General features: G+C 43.1%; 1 protein-coding gene and 1 long non-coding RNA gene across 6 annotated transcripts in view; both read right to left on the bottom strand.

Moving 5' to 3' along the window:
* Nucleotides 1-12,500: 12,500 nt before the first annotated feature.
* Nucleotides 12,501-24,600, bottom strand: part of SEMA6A (semaphorin 6A) — a 118,067-nt gene continuing 105,967 nt past the window's right edge. For all 5 annotated transcript variants that reach the window (XM_068667773.1, XM_068667772.1, XM_068667775.1 and 2 more), the window contains one exon: nucleotides 12,501-16,667. In XM_068667773.1, the coding sequence (XP_068523874.1) occupies nucleotides 15,478-16,667 (1,190 nt within the window). In that variant the 3' untranslated portion in view covers nucleotides 12,501-15,477. The remainder of the gene's footprint in view (nucleotides 16,668-24,600) is intronic.
* Nucleotides 20,348-21,907, bottom strand: LOC137848565 (uncharacterized). The gene is made up of 2 exons (XR_011091422.1): nucleotides 21,342-21,907; nucleotides 20,348-21,306 (listed from the first exon to the last, which is right to left on the bottom strand). It is a non-coding gene; the product is annotated as an uncharacterized lncRNA (long non-coding RNA).

Raw genomic sequence — 24,600 nt, 5'->3', positions numbered from 1 at the left:
TAAAACCTGAGCTATGTCCCTTAATCTCTGTTCTGCCTTTCACCTTCTTGGATTTCTGACCTGAAACAGTTTTGATAGAAGCAATAGCGACTCACCAGAGCCGTGGCCCCACAGGGCTTGAGGCCAGACATGAGCGCCAAGCAGTCCTAGCCTGGCCCCTGTAAATCACAAGCTATTAAGCTGTCCGGCAGCCCCCGGAACATCCTGCCACTGGTGGGCTTGGCAGGGATGAGCTATACATGCATCCTGCCTGTATTATCCTGCCCCAGCGGTAGGGTCCTGCATGCTCTCGGATGGTTGAAATGTGGCATTCAATTCAGGACTCAGTCTGTCCTGCTTTTCAGCTGGTGCTGGGTAATCGTTAGAGCACTGCCATCAAAGATTTCTCACCTACTTTGGAGTATCGATTAAAAACGAACCAAATAACATCAGACCAAGGCCCAGTCCTGCACAAAACCTGTTAGATCCAACCCCATTCATGCTCTGGGACCTAACAGTGAGCCCATTTGTGGTTTGCCTTCATGTACAGATAACAAGGGATTGTTTTGGTACCAAAACATCCCTGTCTGGGCTTTGCTGTTTTTTCAAAATCCTGAAGGACAATGTCTGCAGATGGAGACTTCAGTATAAATCAGAAACAGTCTCAAGGCAAAACCTCCTTTTATTCTCTTACTGCTTGTACAAAGATACATGAATGTAGATATGGCGAGTGGCTCTACCAGATCTGCTCATAGTCACAGCAATCTGAGCTGTGGTTAAATGAAGATGGACTCACAGAGGGGAGAGTTCACTGCTGCTAATGTTTTCTTGCAAATGATCATTTTCTTTCAAGCTACCCATCAGCATCTCGACCTGGCTGAAGGCTTGAACGATGCCGATGTAAACTCTACCAGGGCTCTACACCCAAGGCTCACAATGCACTGTCAGTGCAGGATGCATGGGGACAGCCAGGGGACAGCCACAGACTGCGCCAGAGGGGGCAGGAGGAGGGGTGTGAGCCTTCCTGGCTTGTCTCACGTTCACAGTGTAATTAGGATCACATAAATGCCAGCGCTGTTAACAGCCACAGCGATGACTGTTGTATCAGAAAAATCCCCCTGCTGCCCGCCTCCCAGGTGTTTGCACTTACACATCGCTCCCCATTAAAATGGTCTGCGGGAGGCGCCGGGGGTGTCAGGGCTGGGTGATGGAATTGAATTAGTTTGAATAACTGAATAAGTTTTAGATTGTGGACTGACAGCTTGTTCACATACATTTTAAATGCCCAGCAGCAGCTGCATAATTTGTTTTACCCAGGCACGGCTGCTCACAGCAGTGAGGCAGGGCTGTACATGGCTGCTGCCTACTTTTAGCCACACTGCCCTCACCATCCCTTCCTTCTGCATCCCTTGGGGGATGAACCGAAAGAAGCAAGATCAAATAGTCAACTAATTCAGTTCATGTGTTTTTCTTTTATATACATATATATTTAATGTGGGGGAATGGGGAGGCCTGCACAGTTTCTCAGGTACCAGGTATCTTCAGATTGCCTTGGGGAGTGCTCTCACTGCAGCCTTGCAGAAGACAGCACATGTTCCACTCTGGGTCTGCTCATCCCACACAGCACAGCCATGGTAGTGAGAAGGAAAGAGTTACAGAAAGGCATTCTGTGTATCTTACTCTGAAATTCGTATTTGCAGATGAAATGAAGACCAAGAAAGAAGATTTTGAAGAAAAAGTTAATAAATTTTTGTGTATTTGGCACCTGTATAGCACCTTTTATCCATGGTTCTTAAAAAACTTCAGACATATCAATAAATGATACAAGCATAATAACATTTTGGTCTAATAAAGCCATTTTGCATATCCATAAACATGAGGAAAATGCATTCCTATCAAGATGAATTGTTTTGTCTATAACTGAAAACAGAAAAAAAGGAGCCTGAAACAAAATGGGATGTAGATGCAGAAATCTTTGTTTCCATCTCCTTTGGGTAAAGTTTTTGAGGAAATTCGTAGCTTTAGGCAGAAGCATTATTTCATACTTAACTGAAAATACCTGTCTTGACTGTCATTTATTACTCATAGTGCTTGTAAAGCCTCCTACACATGATGGACATTTGCCCTCCCTCTTGGTAGCCTGCCAGCAGAAAGGGCTTTACCTCTGTGTAAAGCAGCACTGTGGGGCCTCTCTCTCTGTGATTAGGCTCGCCTGTGGATATTTTATTCTATATGTTACTAATAAGTAAGATGATGTCTGTGAAGTCTTCCTCCCACAAATGCAAAACAGGTGATGGATGGCCATGAACATGAGAGCCACTGCATCCTCAGTCTGCCCTGGAGTTTCAGTTTCTTTTAAAGACAGCATTGTTTCCTTCCGTCATCTGAAGTACATATGGGCAAGTTTTGAGTTTTTAATTGAAGTCTTGCAAAACATTTTTCAACTTACTGACAGGAGTTTATGCTTTAATAAGGCACAAAGGAAATCAGAGGGAGGAAGGCTACCCAGAGTGACAGGGCTCATTTACTGGGAGCTGCCTTATCCTATAGAGATGTCCTACTGCAGCTGTAAGTCCAACAGCAGGACATCATGTTGCAATGTGGCTATTGCCCTGACATGGAAGCAGATTCAGGAAAGTTCCAAAAAATTCATATGTCTTCAGTACAATTTGGAAGCTCTTTTGGCTTAAGCGCAGGATAATAATAATAATAATAAAAAAAATGCACCTGGCTTGTGAGTGTTTTTCTATTGTGCATCAAAGTAATTGAAAATGCAGAAATTAAATGGAACTATTCAGAAGGAAAATATCTTAATGCACAAAGGTCTTCAAGTAAGAATGGTACACAAAGTACTTAGCATTAAAACAGTGTTATTTGCCAGTGCTTACCACATAGTGGCATCTGAGATGTTATTCTGATAAACTATTCTAAACAGATGGATTAAGTGTGCCTTCTTAGACCTTCTTGGGAAATGCACTGTTCTTAATTGCAGCAGAATTACCTGCTTTAATGGACATGACAGGATGTGGGTGAATGTGTGCTTGTGCTTTAGGCTCTCAAACATTTTCCACACTGCAAGAAGCTGCTTGTTGTTTTTTTTGCAGCATGTCCAGGCATTGTCCACCAAGAACACAAGGACCTTGGTTTGGTGGAACGATGAAAAGTGGTTTGGGCAGCTGCAGAGAGGCAGTTTCTCCCTGTTGCACCTGAAAATCTCAAGCATGCCTTGTCTTGAAGTTTCAGGGGTGCTTTACAATAGCACAAGCTTTTGAAATGTGGTGATGGATTAGGATGGTGATAGCCCAGTGAAAATCCTTTTGATTCTGACTGAAACACACAGTTCAGGAGATATGTAAATATACAATCCAAGGAAATTTGTTAGCATCTGACAACAAATCTTGATGCTCTCATATGCAGACAGACAGGCTAACTATGTGTTTTACCGTGTAGCTTTGCATTCCGTTTTTCCTTAGCCTGGTAATTTGCCTCCCTTCCTTAATGTGCTCAGTACTCACTTCAGTTACAGAAGACCTATTTCATTTTTCTATTAAACATAGAGTATTAAAAACGCATATAAAGATACAGATACCTGATGGGAATGAGCTAGGCTCTCCTCAGTGGTATGCAATGACAGGACAGGAAGCACTGAGCACACAGTGGAATACATGACGTTCTTTTTAAACATAAGATTATTTAATTGTTTGTTTGTTTATCTTGCAGTGGAGGAGATCTAATGCAGGAACAGGTCACCCACGGACACTGTGGCATCTCCAGCCATGGAGATACTCGAAACCCATCTGGACACAGTGTTGGGCAGCCTGCTGCAGCTGGCAGTGCTGGTGCTGGGGGCTGGATGGGATGGTTTGTGCAGGTGCCTGCCAGTCTCAGCTGTGTCGTGAATACATCTGGGTTCTGTAACATGCATAAAAGTGTACTGAAGAGTTATGATGCCAAAACATGTCTCAGGAACCTGTGCAAGCCCATGCCTCTGCCTGGCGGGTCTGGCTTCCTCTCTGGCTCGGTCAGGATCCAGCAGGGACCAAAAACATCCTGAGACGAGAGGAAGGAGGAAGACGGATGTGACTGGGACTGGAGACCTTCTGGCCTCCTTGGCAGCTGCCTCTTTGGCCCCGGTGGTGAGGCAGCCAGGCGGGCAGACTATAGGAGGCTGCCACACCTGCATCCCGCCGGTGGCTGACGTGGGGCACCCACAGGACCTTCCCTTCCCTCTCCAAGCCCTGGCAGAAGCGGCAGCCCTTAGGTCCCAAGGGCCACCAGAACTGAGAACAAACCCATATAAATCCTTCCGCAGAAAAACAGGTAGAAAGGCTGTGGGAAGGCCCACTTTGACAGCAGCAGTGCAGCTGATGTCTGATTAGAGAGATAGCTCACCGAAGCCCAATTATAATCTAGTACCTAATTGCTCCTGGCCAGTTCCAGCCCCCCCAGGCAGGAGGCAGCTGGCTGCCTGCAGTCCTCAAACCCCTCAGGAAAAGGGGAAAAAACTTCTCTGTCTCTGTGGGTTTTTCTCTTTCACACAATTTGGGAACAAATCACTCATCATTTTTATTGCTGTAAATGTTATGCTTTTTTTTTTTTTTTTTTCCCTCTTTATGTGAGGCAACCTCTAATTAGCAGCATGAGCAAACCACCCCGTCTCTCTTAAATGACTTAAATTCCAGCCTGATAAGGTTGTTTCTTTTGTGGGAAGATAGCAGTTTTTTAGCCCCATCTACTCCTACCCTCCTCGTGGAAAAGCCTGCTCCCTGGTCCCCAGCAGCACAGCTTCCTTTCTGACTAGTGCTTGCTGCCAGTGACCTTCACATTGCAGGGAGTGGTGGCACCACTGACCATCTCTGAAATGCTGGGGCACTGATGAAGCTGGGGAGGGAGCCCCAACCTTGTCCCCGCCACCTTGAGCAACCCTGGCTTTCCTGGCAAAGCCATGTGGAGCTAAAAAGGGGTTAAAGGTCTGCTTGCACCAGATTCCCCACTGCTAGAAAACCTAGTTTTTGAAGGGTCAGGGAGAGAAGGGAGAAAGGACTTGCGATCATCAGCTCCTGAGCAATGAACTTCATAAAGGACCACTGCTGAGAACTATTTGCTGTACCAAGAACTGAATATATGCATTTACTTTGTAGTAAAATCTCAAGCTGAGTATAGCCTTTTGTTTGCACTTTTTTTTTTCTTCTTTTTTTTTTTTTTTTTCCTTTTTTTCCCTGTTGCTGGTGTCTTGGCTGGTGCCCAGCTTGGGACCCATGGTGTGAATGCACCACACTGATGGGGTGTGCAAGACCTGTCCCCCCACGGTATCATGCTGACCCTAACCTGCTCTCAGTCCATGTCTTCCCCTTTCATTCTTCTTCTGCCCTGTAGAAAATAACATCTTTTGTTCCTTTTGCCTGAAATGGCCATACCTGTGAGCCTGCCCTATATGGAAGTCCTTCACACAAGACCATTCTTTTTCTTTTAATAACTTTCCCCCCACTCCATGCCCCCTGTGTTTCAGCCACCTAAGGTTGCCAGATCTGGGGCTGCACCTTTCCTGAAAGCTGTCCACTTAACAAGGCAATTGGGAAGAGGAAGTATCTTCTGGCAGATGACAGTGACCTGGGAACAAGACTCCTGTGGCTGCCCCTTGTCTCTACTGCTGACCTGCAGGTAGATGGGGGCAAGGTGGCTTCAGCCGTCACTTTACCTGCCCATAAAATGGGTCATCCATCCCATTCTCCTGTGTCATTGCCACCACCACTGAAGACCACAAGCACGAGGGCTAGTCGTACCACCCAGAGCCATCCCTGCCCTGTGGCACTGATAAGTACCCACCTTCTGCAGTGCTGGCCCCAGGGGTGGTGGCTTTCCTGTCCCAGTGGGGGACACAGGTAAAGGTCCCACAGATGTGCCAAGTCCTGTCAGTCACAACTGCAGTACTGTGGTACATGAAGGGTGAAGACATTGCACGAAGAATACTGACAGGGTGAGCGGTGCCAATATCCTTTCACCTCTGTTGTTAAAGGAATGGCGAAAGAGCACTTAGGTCTTATCCTTTCTCTTATACCTCCTGCTTTAATTTCAATACAATGTAGTCACAGAATTGAAAGACTTATTTTATTTCTTTTAGGCCAACTCTATGAGTGAAGTCCAGCATTGTAGCTAGTAGTCTGATCTCTGGGTAGACTTGTTTTTCTTACTTTTATTGAAAAATTATGACGAACAAAGATCCTAGAGTTGTATTTGTTATGCAAAATGGCATGTTCATTTAAAAGCAAACACTCTGGAGACTATTCAGTCTTCTGCCAGTCAGCCTAATGCATTTCACATTCTGACTATTGAGAAAATCCTCTATCATTTTGATTATGGGTGAGATGGCTTCTGGACAGTCTCAGTAAACTATGTAGTGAGCTATTACATTGGGAGACAGAGCCAGAGCCCCGGCATTGCAGGCTAACTCATGGCTTGCCTCCACCTTGGAGAGCCCCTGCCTGAAAGTCAGGTTTCACTGCATTGACTAATGTTGTAGTACGAATAACTCACATTGGAGATGTGGTTGGCTGTATAGGGTTTTTAATCACTAAATGCATGCAGTTAGGGGTTATTTAAATGTACAGCCTAACAATAAAGGGGAGCTGCTGTGAATTATTCAAATCTTCAGTAACAGGGCACCCAGTGTAGGCAGTTTTAGGACAGCGGAGAAGTGAGATGCACTTCTACTAAGACAGTGTTTATATAACAATAGTGCAGCTCCATGGGCTTGATTACCTGTCAATCTTAGAGATGAAATTTCATCTAAATGCATTTCAGCCCTGTTAGTACAGCAGAGCCAGTACACAGGCTGTATCCTGTCGCAGGCTGCAGAACCAGATCCCATTCCTCTATCCTTGGTGCTTCCAACAGGCTGGTGAGGACAGAGTGAGTGCCACAGAGGGTGACCACGTAGGGCTACAGACCTGTGAGCAAAGGTGACAGAAACAAGCCCTGAGCTGTCAGCTCACCTTCATTGGCATGGCACTGCTGTAACCCCATGCAGCTCTCCCAGGTAGGTTCTCGAGGTTCCAGTCCTTCAATGAGGGCTGTTTTTATGGAGGATCTGGGGCCATCTGCTCTGAGATGGTTTCAAAGCAACTTAGCATGGTTTTCGTGTGGTAAGCATACTTTCTTCAGGAAGGACTTTGTCTAGAAAAGCAGTTGTTTGGGTCCAGTTTTAAGCCCAGGAGCTCACTGAATGAAACCAAGCTAAGCATTCCCCTGGATCAGTGCTCAGTTACACTGCTGGCAGGAGTGCCAGCTCTTCCAGGGTGCTCTGTCCTTTACTCCCAGCCACCCTGATGAATTTAGTTCCCCAAAGTTCACATTTCTGCACCCGTGGCAAATGCCAGCCCTTGGCCTACCAGCTTCTGGGGCTCTGCTGGCCCATTAGGAGCTGAGCTGACACCTGAGGATGTCCTTCTGTGAATTTTAACCCTGGCTGCCAACAACTACAGCACAGAAACGTTACGGGGACCTTTCCCAGGACCAGCCCTGGACAGTCACTGTGTGTGCTCCAGTTTGACTCTACTCCCAGGATGAATGAGAAGGGAAGGCCTGGCAATGAGGGCAGGGCAGCGGTGCAGTGCGTGTGGGCGTGCGGCCTGCACTCCTCAGACTCCATCCTGGTAACATGAGAATGGCTTCTGGCTGCCCTGCCACTTTCCAGTGATTCTGGGGCTGGACAAAACTGAAAAAAAAAACATCATCTAGGACATGTTGGGTGCAGCTGGCAGGGTAGGGGATGCCAGTGCACCTGGCTCGGAGAATAAGGTTGTGTCAGGACTGAGGAAAGGGTTTTATATTGCGCCACTGTTGTCAACTCTAAGATTGTGCTAGTGGTGAGATTAAAAGAAGCCACGTGGAAAAGGCATGTGGGCAGGTAATTTCAGACGTGGCTCTCTCTTGCTTAGATAGAGAGTTGGCTTTTCCCAGCTAGAAACTGCACCATTCTGGGGACACATTGCTTGCACACAGGCAAGGACAAAGTGCTCCTCTCAGAAGGGCAGCTTCCTGAGCTTTAATACCCTGGCCTTTCTGCAACACACCTGTCTAGGTCTCTGATTAGCATTGCAGGCTCCACACTGACGAGAAAACATGCTGGGCCAGGTGTGAAGACTGTGTGAAGCCTGAAATTTTTCTTCAAGGACTCCCAGTCATTGCTTTTCCCTTTTCTTAAACAATAGGGCTGCGGGTGAAGAGTCTTGGTTTGGATCAAGATTTTTCTTTTCTGTTTAGAGAAGACATTTGTTTATCAAAGAGAAAAATGCCCTTCAGATTGCGGGTTGCTGTAGTACAGACCTGTGCTGTTCTTGTCGATACCATCAAAAGGTAAAATTGGCCAGCGAAACCAAACACCGCACCAAAAAAATAATAAAAAAAAAGAGGGTCAGGAGAAACACATGCACACACACAAGTCCTTGAACTTCCACAAAGAGATATCATGTTACATTTTGCAGTGTTTCCTAGGAAACCAGTTTAGTGTAAAACGAACTCTTTGTCTCCTGCTCTTTGCAAAATTGTTTGAACCACCATATCTCATAAAAGGCTGCTTCACAGGCAATTTAAGCAGCATTAAAAAAAGCTCAATCTGCAGTTTGCTGCACCAACAGAGGCAATACCTTTATCAGCAGACTGAATACTTCAGTTTGTTGAGAACTGATAAGATTATGTCATCCTTTCTAAGTCAGAGAAATAAAATCTTAGTTCTCCCCATACACACAAATAATGTAGGGTGTCTTTCTCTACACAGCAAGTCAGCATTAAAAACAAATTAGAAGTTGTTTTAGGAAGCTGTTGCCAATGCCTTTACTCTAGCATGTTGTGCTTCATTTTTTCCCCTTTGACCACAGAAGATGCTGAAACAGGGTTTCTGTGAGCACGAGTCTCACTTGGTTTTCGCCACCATGTATCTGTGCCCGTGTGCCAATGTGTTGCCATCCAATCGCCAAAATCCAGAAGGCAGCAGCAGCAGCGGACTTGTGGCCCAAACCACACATGCCCCACATAGAGACCAGGCCAGGAACCTGCTGAGCCCTGTCCATGCCCATTGCTCTCCCTCACGCCCAGTATATGGGGTCTTCTCCTTCATCCTAAGGAGGGTGCACATGGGGGCAGGCAGTGCCTGCACTGCTGCAGGCCCGCTGCCCTGTGCTCCCCCAGCACTCTGCTTAAAGAGCTGACCTAGCGAGTTTGGGTCCTTGTCATTTATAGTTGTTATAATTTCCTGTCAGAGCTGCTCTTTTCCTCCCCCCTTGTGATATTGCAGGGTTCAGCTCTATGGCTGATGTGCTCTGACTGCAGCCTGCTAGATTTGTCTTCGTCTTAATATATTATTTATGATGCTATTATTCCTTGCAGCGGACTGCCAGCCACATTCTGCCTACAGTTGCTGGCCTTCCAAATGCATCATGGCCAGCAAAGGAAAACACTGATCTAATTGAATTAACAGTGGTGCTGTTAGCCTTAATAGAGTTTGTCATGAAACACTAAGCAGATGTGACAATGATCTTGGTTAGTCATATTTTTGTCCCTACTCCCAGACACGGTAACTGTTAGCTAGATCAGTGGGGAGGATAATTCTCCTTTGCTGATCAGTAATTGTGCTTACCTAGACATGTGGCAATCGCTTTGGACTGATGGTTGAAATAAGCCAAGGACTTGAATAGCAGAAAGTTTTATATTCTGATAATAAACTTGGCTAATTAAAACAAGATGCAGATGGTACTGCCACCTAGCAATTTTCACCTCACTTACTCTGACTCCAATTATAGCCTTTCCCTACTGACTTACACTGTTTAAATTACAAAGGCAGGGGACAGATGACTATTTACCTGTTTCTATTCATACAAAGAAGTCTAACACATCATCGTTTTCCTGCACAAGGCATGTGATGATGGTCTTAGTGCTTATTCCAAAAAGAGAAGTACCTCCTTTCTTAAAAAGCAAAAAAAGTAGTAAAAAGACCACTCAGAGACTCATTAGCAGGCACACTGCAGGAAATGTATGAATATTACACACACAGTGTGTTCCTCTAACACTTGTTGGTTCGAGCAGGTGCCATACTTCTGGGAAATTAACTTTAATTGGATAAATAGAAAACTGGTCTTAACTAAGCCAGTACAACTTACTGTCTTAGCTTATTATTTTCTTTAGACACTCTGAAAAGCCTGGTGCTGCTCCCTTGGGTGGTTTTTGCTTCTTCGCAGAGTAAACTGCTTTCACAAGGGAGAGGTTGGACAAACAGCTGGCAAGAATGGGTTAAGCTTGCTTGATCCTGCTGCAATGTGAAGCAGACAAGACCCCACTTTGGGTCCTCTACATTGCTCTAAACAAGATCTAAAAGCAAGCTGTGGAGAGCAGGAATTCATGTCCAGCCCCAGGAGAGCAATCTTACCCTGGCTGGTTTTGTGTTGGAGGAATGATCTGGAGTCACATCCCAAAAATGACTCAAACCACTGGCTGAGCCACTATGTTTTTCCCAATATCGGTGCATCACTGCTGTGGTACCAACTCCTGTTATGCAAAATCACCTGTCTTTCTGTGCGTAAACAGCTCTGAAAAGCCCATGCTTTTCTTGTGTTTCTGCCTGCAACTTTTCACCTGAGAATCTTCCAGATGCAAAATATTCTCTGTTGTCAAAGCTGCAATGGGGCAGGACTTAACAAGGTTGTGTTTGAAATTACACTCCTGTGTAGTTTGAAAAGGTGTCTCTACTGGAGGGAGAGGAGAGAGGAGGGCAGTGGAATGTGATTTTTTTACCTATGGCTTTGAGTAAATCAGCTAGGTTACATTTCTGTAAAAAAAAAATTGTTGAAATTAATGCTGATTGGAAAGGAACTTCCATGCATCCTCAATGACATGCTAAATGAGGCTAACATGAGTACCATTACTATGATGAATAAGTTAACATTAACTCAGTCAAACTGCTCAGATCATCAACCCTGCTTCTCATGTGTATCTTCTTTGTCCAGGCCAAACCCATTGATTTCCATGGAGTGGCACCAGTGCTTCCTGCAGGGGATGGATCTCACCATACAGATAGCTTCGAGGTCTTCTCCCCTGTCAAAAGCCACCCTACTCGATCATCTGAACTGAAATGCTGAGGGCACTGCCTCTCCTGGGTGAGCTGTGGGTGCTCAGTGGAGCAACCTGTCCGTGTCAGCATCCTGCTGCTTCGCAGGCCCATGTCCCACCAGGGCAATGGGATCTGACACACCCTGTGTCCTTTAGTTGGTCCTATCTGCACAGCCATATGGTGAGACAGAGCTCTCCTGGTGACTATGTGCATGGGCCCTGGGGAAACACTGAGAAGGAAAATTGCTTTAAGGTTTAACACCCCCATTTAGGAAGAAATCTGTGGCACACAGGCAGAACAGTTGCAGAGCCTATAGGGCTCTTGCATTAGGGCATCCCCTTCCCTCACTCCCTCCCTCCCTCGTGCCCATGCTTTAACATGACTTTCCTCTCACTGGCAACAGCAGGATGAGCCTTGTTAGAGAGTCAGCTGGTGCTGCTGCCAGAGGCGATCCTGGTGCCTCTCCCCAGGCCAAGCCTGATCCATGGGAATGACTAAGGCCATCTGGCACAGCACACAGCTGAGGGACACCTTTAGCAATACCAGGGGTTATTTAACTTAGAAAAACAAACAAGAAGGAGCAATGAAACAGCAGCCTGCAGTTATTTATAGAGGAATACTAATATTAATGTTAATATAGAGGTATCTCTACCTTTGTGTAGCTTCCCTAGATGCAGCTTGTATGAAAGGTTTCAGAACAAGCTGGACAGTGTATCTTCACAGCTGTAGACTGAAAATGACACACTCTGCCAAGTTTCTAGCAGGTAACACAAAGCTGTGTGACAAAACAAAACTACTAAGTCCAGTTACTAAAGCAGATGAGTGTTCAGCTTCAGGGGAGAGGCTGTGAGTATGTTGTCCGCACTTACACAATATCCATGCGGAGGATGTTGGTACGTTTTAATCACTGTCAGGATGAGGGACATTGTATATGCTTTTGTTATTTATCTGTTTACTACCATTTTCTTGCAGAATTAAAGTCTCAGGCAACATCCTCTAGATCAGGCCTATAAAGCACAAGAGATTTATGCCTGCTAAAAGAAAACACAGGCTCCCCCATTATTAATGTGCAAAACCTGGAAATGAAGTCATATCTGTATGATGATCTATTTTGGTGGACCACGTGTGCTTAAATCCCATCCTTGATCTCTTAAACTATCAAGTCTGCCATAAATATTTGATGATGAACAAGCTCATAAAAAGAAAATGTGGAATATGAATAGAGGGAGAGCAAATGTGTGATTCAATTTTTAATTACCATCGCCTTATTCTAAAGTCAAGTTCATCTTCAAGAGACAGAAAACAACAAATTTATTTCTCTAACCTGGCCTAAATGATCAGCATTGAATTTATTTATTGATTTATTTTTGAAGGAAAAAGATGAATCCTCATAGGAACCAAAGAATTGGGACACAAGAAATAAAGTAGAACAGTCTGGTTTTATTACCATATGTAATCAAGAGCTTTTATTTCCCATTATCTTCTCATTTCTTTCTTTATCTTTCTTGTTTTCTCTCTCTCTTTTTTTTTTCCTTTTTTTTTTTTTTTTTCTTTTCTTTTTTATTTTTTTTTACAACATACATTAAGTTGTGAATCAGATGTTAGGGGGATGTGGAAATGTAGGGAAACTGGTGACATCACGATACTCTACAACTTTACAACAAATGAGAGTCTGAATTTGTTGCATCTACCAGTGTATAGCAAGGGTGGAAAGCAAAGGCACACATAGGTTTATGAACCCCTCAAAACAAGGGGTGGAAGGGAACCAGTGACGGGGAAGGACAAGCAGAGAAGACCCGCTGAGTACCAAATGAGAATTTCAAGGTCAAGCTGGTAGCGGACAAGATGTATATTACAAAGGCAGGTTGCTGTACAAGCTGCTGCTGTGATTATTCACTTCTGCATTTTGACAGGACGCTTTGCTGAGTCATAGCAATGGGGCCTGTGCATTTGGTACTCAGGGGGTTTGGAGCTTGGTGAGAGAGTTGTGAGTGGGTTCTCTTCAAAAATGACCTTGCTACCTACAGTTTTCAAAGTTTTTTTTGTTGTTGTTGTTGTTGTTTGTTTGTTTGTTTTTATTAAAACAACACCATTGCTTTGGATACAGATCTATCTACTCCAGTCTGCATAGTTCACTAAGGGTGAACACAATTATTTCATAAAAGAAGCCATGATGAAATGAAAGAACATGCAAGCACCCTTGTTACACACTTTGGTCTAGACCATCCAGACTTTATATATACCATCTATAAGCTAATGGACTTAAAATCTGTCTTTTCAGTCATTCAGAAACAAAACCAAAACCCTGAAAAACAAATGGAAGTATAAAATTTTAAAAAACAAATTGAAACAGAAACAACCACCTTACTCAAACATACTGTTCAGTAGATATATATATATATATAAAAAGCTTAGAAGCGATCCCCATCGTTTGTCTACAGTATGTTGACACAGTTATTGTAACAGATTAAAAACACATCTACATTTTTGCATAAACTGAAAGACTGGAAAGGAACTTACACGCCTGCGCGCACACACACACACACACACACCTGTGTGCGCGCACACTCCCACACTAGCTACATGCACAGTCACACAAAAGAAACAAAGAAAAAAAAATACATTTTTTTTTCCCCAGAGGAGTATATGCAGCATCCTTCTGGAGCAGCAAGTAGCTGCAGCAGGAGCCTGCCTGCCTGTCCTAGCTCCGTGTGCCCTGCGTGCTGCGGGACGTGTGACTGGGTGTGCTGCGGGGCTTGGCACCACTCGCTGGTGCCTGTCCCCAGCCAGGCAATACGCCAGCCCCAGGGGACAAGGTTGTTTGTGGCTTCTCTGCTGCCCAGGGAGAATGATCACTGCAGACGGGGTGCGGGAGGCAGGGAAGGGTGGCACGGTGCCTTTGGGGCAGCACAGCTGGAGGGTGGTTTCGGGAGAGGACTTGGCACAGCTGAAAGTGGGACTGACCTGGAGGGTTCGGCACTGGCCCGTATCTTGAGGGACATGGGGTTGTGCCAACAGCCACTACATTCTTCTTTGAATGTCTTTGCTCTGTCTGATTCTTGAGAGGGCTTAGAGGAGGAAGGACCAATAAATATTTGCATTACTCCAAGGAGAAAAAGAAAAAGGTTTTACATACTACAGCTCACAATTATACACAACTGAGGGTGTAAGGCACAAATTTACATGTGGAAGAAAACAGGCTATTCACAGATATATTCCCACGAAAAACCCGTGTGATAAGACCATAATTTATGCATGGTAACAGCCGGCATATTAACTAGTTCACACTGTTTGAGGATTTTGTTTGCCGTCTCACATGCAAGGTGAAATGAGATGGCACATCACAAGCTGGTGCCTTCACAGAAAGTATTAGCTACTGACAAAGCCATGTTGATAGCAATGGTGCACAAATGTGCGGCTTTTAAGAGTTTCTCTTGCAGTTGCGTTAGAAGTTATGAACTTGTGGTATTTGTTTGTTGCTGTCTTAGGTCAGAGGCCCAGCCGGCTAATTAGCTGAGAGACTTAAATAGATATCCCCGTTTTTTTTTTGTTTTGTTTTGTTTTGTTTTGTTTTTTTTTTCAGCTAATCAGACAGTCCAGGCACAAAGTTCAGAATTCCAGCTCCAACTTATTTAACTCAGTGGATTTATTGGAAAAATAAAAGAGTTTTAATTACTCCAGTTAATAGGTTTCACGTTAAATAGGTATAACTTTCAAGGTACTTCTCTGAAGAGCTGCTCACAGGATGATATGCAGAAGTCATTTCCTTAGGAAAAATGAAAGTTGAACAATAAATAAGAGGAGTTACTTGCGTTAACAGTCACATGTTATTCATTAAAAGAGAAGGGTAGCAGAAATCTATGACATAGTTCGCCCAGCATGGCATTTAACTGCTGTAACCAAATGGCTGTAACACTGTTGGGCATTTCACAGTACCTGCACTTAGTAAACTTCTGCCATTGTTAAGTCAGAGTTAGCTTTATCAATGCATTCTTTTTTATTTATTTATTTTTTTAATATTTTTTTTTCTTTTGTTTTTGTAATTATGGGTTTTGCTTTTCAGAGCACTCTTTCCCAGTTCAGGAATGCACTGTGCAGTTGGGAGGGTGAAACGTCACGGTCATCTTTCACCTGTGTGCTTTTGGCTCAATGTTTGTGATGGAGAGTTAGTCTTTTGAGCAAAGAACCGGAGGGCTGTGGGGGAGAGTCCTGCAGTTGCAAACCTTCAACCATGGGTCATATGGCTCGGGTTAAAAAAATATTCCACTTTTCCCAGAGAGCAGAATCAACACATCCTCAGCTTGCAACAACCATCTTCTCAGAGGAACAGTTGCAGAACACTGGCTTTCAAGGGCAACCTCTGCTTAATTGCTGTTCTACCCCCCACCCCACTGTGATTATGTACATGCATCATTGGGCTTCATGGATGTGGAGAGTGGAGCAAAAGAAGGTTTGGGAGGTACGTCTGGCTTTAGCGAGGGCGTGCGTTTCAGCCCCGACCTCGTCAGAGAGTTGTACGCGGTGAGACTCGGCTGTCGAGATACAGTCACGGCCTGTGCCTGCGCAGCGTGGACCTGTATGGAGTCCACTCGCTGTGGAGCGGGTGGTGGGTTGTCACCCCTGCCGAAGCTCTGATTTCGGGAGAGGTGGGACGAGTTAGAGGAGTTGGTGTTGTTTCTTTTGAGAGTTGATGCCTGGTGACTTCTTGTGAGTGAGTTTGTTGGGTAGTTCCTCTTGTAGTCCACGCTGTAGGCAGAGGAATGCATTTCCAGCCGCTTGCTCAGGCCACTCTGGGACAGTGAGGTGCTTGGGGGCCCAAGGGAGGCTTCCCGCTGGGGCACCTTTGGCGGCATGCTGTCGAGACTCTCCACCAGGTTAACCCCGTGGCTGGGGCTTTTGCTGCTGAGGTGATCCTTGATGGTTTTGTACTCAAGGGTAGCATTCTGGTCCTCCACAGACATCTGAGCCCCATCACTCATTTTTGGCTGGTCGACGTACTCATGCTGGTAGCCTTGCTGGGAAATGGGCAGGACCACAACGCTAGGGATGTGGCTAGGAGAAGCCCTGAGCGGCAGGTCGGTTGGGATCACGGGAGAGGCCATTGGAGGGATATCTTTTGTGCAGGCATTGATGAGGTTCTGGTTTCTTTCCCATTCCCTGCTGCCACGGCTCGGCTTCCTCTTCTGTTGCAGGGTTGGGGTAGACTCAGGGGTTGGCAGGGCAGCTAAGTCCAGGTGGTGCTGGTCGGCCTTGATTAGCATCTTGGCAGTGCTGCCTGGGGTCGCCAGCTTGCCATTGTGCATCAGGGGCGTGAGGATAGCTTCAGGCTTTGGCTCCTTGGACTGAGCATCTCCGAAGAGGCCGCTGAGCTTGGTAACGCTGCTCATGGAGCCGCGGCGGGAGTGGGTGAGCTCCTTCTCCTTCCTCTGCACAACAGCTACATCTCTGCGGCGGTGGTCGCAGATGCAGTACACTATGATTCCCGAAAAGACGGCCCCCATGACAAAAGCAAGAATTACTGCAATGGCCAGCAGGGTAACTGGCACCAGCTGATCGTGACCCTTCAGGTAACTCTCCCGAATCACTCCTGAAATAAACAGCATACAATGGTTAAGTAAACCAAGGATAGGGAAAAGCCACTTATCATTAACTACTTCATTCAAAGGTACTTCTTGGGAGGTTTGTTTGTGTACTTCAAGGTGATTTTTGATCAGCTTGTCCAAATTTAGAGGCATACTGTACTTGCCAGCTACATCTTACATGCACAGCCTTGTGCTCTCAATACAGCTTTCAGATCTGGAACTGAACACTATGAAGTTCATGGAGGGAGAGAGAATTCACTTGCAGGGTAGTTAAAATCAGTTTGAAATCCATGCCCTGGGCAAATTCACACTGACTTTGAGAGGTCAGAGCTATTACTTTTCTTCGTCTGACATACTGCTCATTCCTCCCCTCCCTCTATCCCGTCTCTCCTCATCTAATGACATCTTATTTTTATTACTGTAAATTGTTCAGACTGAAAATCCTGTAAAAGGAAGAGAGGAGAGAGAAGCTCTGCAAATATCAGAGAAGTGCATCCCATGTTGTTTAAGGCTTGTCATTCTGTTATCTTTGTCATGTGTTTTAAAAGTCACTGTCACATGCCTGAGCTTCAGGAGGATGCTTAAATAACCATGAAAGACAGAGCAGTGTGGAAATGTACTGAGCCTTGCAGAGGATTGTCCTTGCTCTTCCAATTTTTAAAGCTCTCTCTTGTTCTGGACACATGAATAGGCTGACCTCTGCAGTGAAGCTTATCCTTTTTCAGCTGAAAGCTCTGACTTTGAGGGCCTCATTTGGTGGCTCTGTGCTGTGGTCTGAGATTAGTGTCAAATCTTACTTGGCCCTCCAAGCACTCCCTGTCAGAGAGGGCATCTTTGGCAGAGTGTGTCTCCTCAGTCTAAAGTCCCTAACACAGCATTAATCAATACTCTGAATTTCTAAAGAAAAGAACTTTTTCCTGACATAGTTGGGCATCAAGCCAACAGCACTAATGAAACACAAGCACAGAGCCTCTATTTTTTTTTTCCATTTCTGGTTTTGTTCTTAATGCTTAACAAGGCACAGCCACTGCCTGACAAGGAGCTGAAGGAACGTCTCTCCCACCTCTTTCTCCAGAGAGCATCCAAATGCCAGGGCATTAAAAGCTCCACATGCTCTAAGGAAATATAAGCCACATCCTTATTACAGGAGAGACAGCAAGACAGGAAGAAAAGTACCTCCAAGGCTCTCCTGGGACCTTGTGAAGATACAAAACTTTCATGTCATAAATCACCTCCTCCTTTAGAATAATGTCTATTTGTGTATTTGGCAGACAAGGTATTTGTGGCCCAGAATTAGAACCAAATGCAAAATACTCCTCAGCAAACTATGTTAAAAGAGTACTGAAAAGTTGCCATTATCTCACAGAAATCTTTGATAAGTGTTTTGGGTAGATACAGTATTGCTTCCACAGCATGTATTTTCTGTCCCCATTTAATTACAGTGTTTAGTTGGACAAGGGATATTTGCTTACAAGATAGGAACTTTATATTTAAAAGCAAAACAGCTCTTGAAATCATAAGCTTCTGCTGGTGACATCACAGCTGTTTGCCATGGAAATTACCATGCTGTGACAAACAGAGGGTTGTGATTTCATGAGGAGAATAAGGAGCAAGGGCACATGATCCCTTAGGAAACTTAAGAGTCTGCATTCTTATAAATGTCTTCACAATAAAAGAGTAGGGGGAGGAAAGAAGACCTCAGGAAACAATGTCTAAGTAAAAACAATCTTCAAATCAAATGTTTCACAGAACCCTCTTTCAAAGCCCAGAAGCTTTTATTAGGCAGACTTTTCTACTCTTTGTCAAGAACACCTAACAGAAGGTGGTAGTGCCTAGCCCTTAAATTCACACACAAGACTGCTGTATGTAGATCAGAAGCATGGTCTGGTGGCCACAGCATCATCAATAGGAACTCCACTTCACTGCAAAGGTGACAGTCTTCTATGAACCCTACACCTGCCAATATTTACTTGGTAGTACTGTTATAATTTTCAGACCAAATTTTTTTCACACTTGTAAAACTGCCTGTGGTCATTAGCTGGAAAATCAGAAGTGGGAAGTCTTGAATGGGTGGAAAGGATGGTCATGGAAGTGTTAATGTCTATCAAGAAATGCATTCCTAGGCAAGGTATTAAGGAAAATTTCAGCTTAAAATGCCTGATTTCAGGGACACCTTCCACTGAAAAATTTCTCAGAGAAATGCTCCTTTGAGTGCTAAAGTCTTGTGTTTTTTTCACAAAAAAGACTCAAAATCCCAGCTCAATGCCTACCTAAGCACCTACAATTGTTAAGCCTGTCTGTGTCTGAAAGCACAAGCCATGCATAACCCAAGAGGAAGGGACAGGACTTTTCACAGAATTGCAGACTGGTTTCGGTTGGAACGGACCTTAAAGATCATCTAGTTCCACCCCCCACCCCCCGCCACGGGCAGGGACGCCTCCCACTAGACCAGGTTGCTCAGACTAAACTTTTCCTAGTTTATGCATTTTTAGCACTTTAACCGTCATTTGCAGTTGTGGCACAGAGGCAGAAAACAGAAGCCTTGTCTTCAGCTTTCCCTGTCTGGTTCTGTAGAAGGACTTGAACCCAGGTGACACATGGTATGAGAAGCTTTTCCCCACATGTGAGGAAAAAAAAACAACTAACTAATCACTGGGACAGAGATTTCTCTCACATGTTATACCTCTTTCCAGTAAGGTGTTACAGCAGATAAACCAGTTTGCTCTGGGGAAGCTTACTTGCTCTGTTTGGAGCCTGATGTAACAATGATAGATGGATGGGTGCTCCATGCCTGGCACTTCCTGATGGCTACGTGAGGCTGCTCTCCTCACTCAGCCTTTTGCTTCAGGCTATTCTATGACTGGCAGCTGTAAAACCGAAACCTGCATCCCTGCATACAAAAGCAGCATGAAATCTTTCCATCAGTTTTACATTACCAATGGATATGGACTCATTACAACTCACGTTACAAAATTACCACACATTTCAAACTGAGTGACCATGTGTACTCAAGAAAAGAATAGCTGAAATGCTGCAGGTTGCACTGCAGGTGTTTTATGAGCAGAGATTTATGAGGGCCTTAGAACAGTTTGATTTTAGATAGTTCCTCCTGAGCTCAAACCTTTCTGAAGTTTGTTAGGTTTCCTACACTAGAGTGAAAAGATATTTAACTTTAGTGGCTTTGCCCTAGGCAGGTGGATCTTCTCTGGACACAATCTCAGGTCAATGAGGTAATTTAGTTTTTATGATGGATCACATCCAAGTGTCTTATGTAAGTAATCCCAACAACTTCAACCTAAATAAAATGATTAGGATTGGCAAGATTTGGCCTGCATTAATGATTATGAAACAGATACAATTAAGTAATGAATAAGTATGAGGAATGTTCAGCATCCTGCTATCAAGACCACGGGGAGAAAAATATAATATGAAATAGGCTACTGCAGTTGTCAATCAACATCTCAAGCCCCTAGCATCAGTAGTAACTGCCTTCACAGAATGGGATGAATAGGCAAGTGTGTGATCCCAGTGATGGGCCCAGAATGTGCCAGTCTGAAAGCAAACAGTGTTTGTGCCACTTTATATACTTCATTGTGTGTGGTTTTACACATCCTGTGGTTCTTAAAGAACTGTTCACAAGGCTCAGTTCGGCATCATTCATTAGCACACATTATTGAAAGGATTAAAATAAATGAAGAAAATAGTTGAAAAAACATAGGGTCTACATTTTTGTAAGTCAGATAAAATACTTCAGCCACCAGCTTTGAGGAAATACCTGTTACTGAAAAGTCTGATAACTGTATATTATCTGACATTCTTGACACTGTGTACTGGAAAATTGACTAAGCTGGCTGCATAAAATACTATGGGAACAGACTGTAAAATATGATAGATATAAATACTGTTATATTAGTTTCATCATATATTTAATAATAAAAAAAAATATCTGTACAAAATACTATTACCTTGCACTTTTAAAATATTCTCTCTAGCACTTTGTTGTTTGCAGCACATTCTTTCCAGATATGAAAATGCACTGTTTATTTCATTTATTAGTTTGGAAGTATTCATCCATACTCTTGTTTGTTTTCTGTAGCACCTGAAGACATATCACCGTAGATAGAAACCAGCTACTCTCTATTAACAGAATTACCTGTACTAACACTATATTTGGGAAAGTTCTGGTGGTAAAATAGCTGTAAAACTCAAAAAGCTTCAAAGACATAGATGAGTTTAAATATTTGCAACCTCAAGGATCAGGCTTTACATGTAATGACACAAATACGCTGCACTTATCTGTTTCCCTGAAGTCTTCCACTGAAGACAAACTCTGTTCCTTGTGAATCACAACTGGGCTTATGAGTGCAGAGCCTTCATATGCGTGATGTACTATTATTTCTATCTTCTAAAAGGGCCAGGCTAGTGACCTGATATTCTCCATTTTCCATGGCTATTGTGATTCTTACAGACAACCTGATCCTTCCTGCTCCACTAATTTTCTGTAATTTCACCCCATGTCCTTTTGTTTGTATCATCTAACATCAACATTAATTTTTCTGAGAATATATAGTATACTGTAATGTGTTGTATAATCTGGAACACAAAAAAATCACCTCTTCTTGCTCATCTAATGAAAGAGAAGACCTAATACTTCTTGCTCATCTAATGAAAGAGAAGACCTGATATATAAGTCACTACTTCTTCCAGCAGAGCTTATAGATAAGATATGGCTGACTGGTTGGTTAAGAGGACACTAAGAAAAATGTTTCCGAACATCCAAAGTGTTTCAGTTCTGAAATGAGTTAGTGCTTGAATAAATCATGTGACTAGAATATTGATCTAACTTGTTCCCCAAAAGGTAGCGGGGGAAAAAGCAAGGAGACATACATTTTATGACAGTAATAGTAATAATTTTTCTAAAGTTCTGGAAAAAGTGAGAAACAAACTTTTTGAATGCCTCTTGGTGAAAATAAGAGAGAAAAGATCAGATGTGATGTAATGACCTAGGTATATGGAACAGTAGATAGGAACTAGAAAAGAGATAGGGCTTCTTCTCATCAGCTAACAAAAGTATTTAAGGGTTAAGGCTTCACCTGAACACCTGTTAAAAAGCAGTACAACAAGATGTGCACAGTGCTGAAAGTGTTACCACATGGAAATGCTGCTGACACTATTCTCTGCATGTTCTGGTTGTTTTAATTCTAACAGAAAGAAAAAGAAAAAGAAAAAGAAAAAGAAAAAGAAAAAGAAAAAGAAAAAGAAAAAGAAAAAGAAAAAGAAAAAGAAAAAGAAAAAGAAAAAGAAAAAGAAAAAGAAAAAGAAAAAGAAAAAGAAAAAGAAAAGAAAAAGAAAAAGAAAAAGAAAAAGAAAAAGAAAAAGAAAAAGAAAAAGAAAAAGAAAAAGAAAAAGAAAAAGAAAAAAAGAAAAAGAAAAAGAAAAAGAAAAAGAAAAAAAAGAAAAAGAAAAAGAAAAAGAAAAAGAAAAAGAAAAAGAAAAAGAAAAAGAAAAAGAAAAAGAAAAAGAAAAAGAAAAAGAAAAAGAAAAAGAAAAAGAAAAAGAAAAAGAAAAAGAAAAAGAAAAAGAAAAAGAAACAAACTCACCAAATTCTGAGGGCAGAATCAGGATCATGTAAACAAAGGAACAGAGTTCAACATCCTAAAGAGTATACGGCATGAGTATAACGGAATAGGAATAATGCCAGTACGGTAAGTTTGAATAAGGAGGACAAATAATGAAAGATACAGAGATTGAAGCATTTACAATTTTTCCTGCTTCACTTTTAAGCAAGAATCCACACTCTGGTCTCTGATCAGAAATGTAACAAATTCAGGCAATGTGGTGCTGACCAGAACAGAGAAAAGAGACACAAAAATTCAGATCATGTGTATGTTTTCAAATTGTGTAATGGAATTGGCCAAAGCAGTCTCTAGACACTGTGCCAGTTCTTGGATGATGCTGAAGGAACTATGAGTAGCAGGAGCTCTGGAAAAGGGCAACCATTTTACATGTCTTTGGGATGGGCCAAAAGGAGAACCTAGCAGACGACAGACCTGACAGTCCAATTTTTAGAATGGGAATGACAGTAGAACGAATGATTAACTACCAATGTTATAATCATTCTAAGGATAATGCAGTCATTATATACATATAAGCTGAAGCAAATTTGCCAAGAATAAATTATATTAAACTAGCTAAACTTCCTTCCTCGACAGGATAAATTATTTAGTTTTTATGGAGAAACATTAAGTATGATACATTTTGACTCATTTTGTCACAAGCAAATAAAAGCGATCTAACACCTGCTGAAAAGCTGCACTTGAGAAGTATTGATCAAAGATCTGTTTGGAAAGATTGTCCTCCACAGGATTCCCTATTTAGACAATGGGAAGTCCAAGGAACCCTTGTTAAGCTGTGGTAAATGGTTTTCTTTCTGTGGAAAGAGGTGCAAACTTTCATAAGTATGTAATCAGTGTTATGAAATTAAATGGTGGAAGTATGACAAAATAAAGAACCAAAACAGTTCCTTAGGAAAGGTGCACTGGGTAGTATTATAAATGCAGTGGCTCCACAAGGATTTTTACTACTCTTGGAGCACTAGCTTCCTTCTATCTGTTTTGAATGAATGTGTCTGTCTCAGGAGAAGAGCAATTCAGAGGCATCTGCAGAAAGGAGACCGCAAGTCCAGAGGTCTAACAAAAGAGCTGTATCCCTTTAGCATGTGCAGCACAAACAGAAGTATTTTCTGATGAAGGCTGATTTTCTTTCTTTCATCTGTGATCAGGGATAGAGATGGCAAAACCTCAAGATGAGTCCCACAGTCACTTTTCCTCTAAATCTGTTTCTGTCTATGCTTCACAAACGGAAATTCCAGCTAATAACACCCACAACTGCTTGATGAACAAAAACAAACAATCCTACTTCCTACTTTGACTAGCTTAATGTGAGGCTGCTTTAGTGATACAAGAGGCCGGATGCGGTCTGCTTTTATGACCAAGCTAAAGTCAGTGGGAATAACAGGAGCAGGGCAGAGAGCAATATCTGGTCCCGTAACTACAAGTTCCTGTGTGTGAATAACCTCATTACCTGTCATCAAAAATAATGCGTTTCTGTTTGAGTACTACAGCTAGCTGTGGTGCGGATACAAAGACACCTCTGTTCCAGATATGATTTATGGCCCTGAGAGGTGCATGCTGGACAATGAGGTGACCACATGCCATGTGCATCAAGAACACTCTGTGAGCATCACTGCAGGGAGCTTTCGTTGTCTAGTTTTCCAATATTGCCTGTGACAGATGGTAAAGTAATAACCCAAAATGGTGGCACACATGAAACTGAAAAACAGAGGTGGGAAATGAAGAATGATGTTTTGGCAGGGAAGTGGGGGAATAACTACCAAGGAATAAGGTAATATTTAAGCCTAGACCACACATTAACAGCAGTCAGGGAGTGGGTGTCTTTGTTGTCTTAAACTTTACCTCTCTAAATGGAAATCAACCCACTTCCATCTCCAACACCTACAAAATCACTTGAGACTTTCCACAGAGCAAGTCATTGTTCCACAAAGGCACAATGGTTTCGTTATTGTTGTTATTTAAGGAGAAAACCTGGCAGTTAATTTCTTTCTTCAGTGCAGGCTTTTCTGTCTGATGTATGTCTCCCTCTGCTTAGACTTGCAAGAATGCTGGTATAGGCTCATTATGAATGGAGGTTTTTACAGGCTTCAGAACATCTTTTTTAAATGCCACTGAAAAGGTTTTCAACATGTGTCTCCAGGTGTTAGAACTGTGTTTACAGGCAGTCTCATGCTGCTAAAAGACTATTTCAGCCTGGAAAATCTCTGCAGGTATTAACAAGCTTTCTTCTTCCTTTTTTTTAACCAGACATAGGAATAATAAAAAAAAAAAAAAAAAAAAGTCAGATGAAGGTAGATGAAGGTAG

This window comes from Anas acuta, chromosome Z (assembly GCF_963932015.1).
Source record: "Anas acuta chromosome Z, bAnaAcu1.1, whole genome shotgun sequence".
NCBI classification, from domain to species: Eukaryota; Metazoa; Chordata; class Aves; order Anseriformes; family Anatidae; genus Anas; species Anas acuta.
The sequence above is the reverse complement of the archived record's forward strand: the minus strand, read 5'-3'. Positions and strand labels throughout refer to the sequence as shown.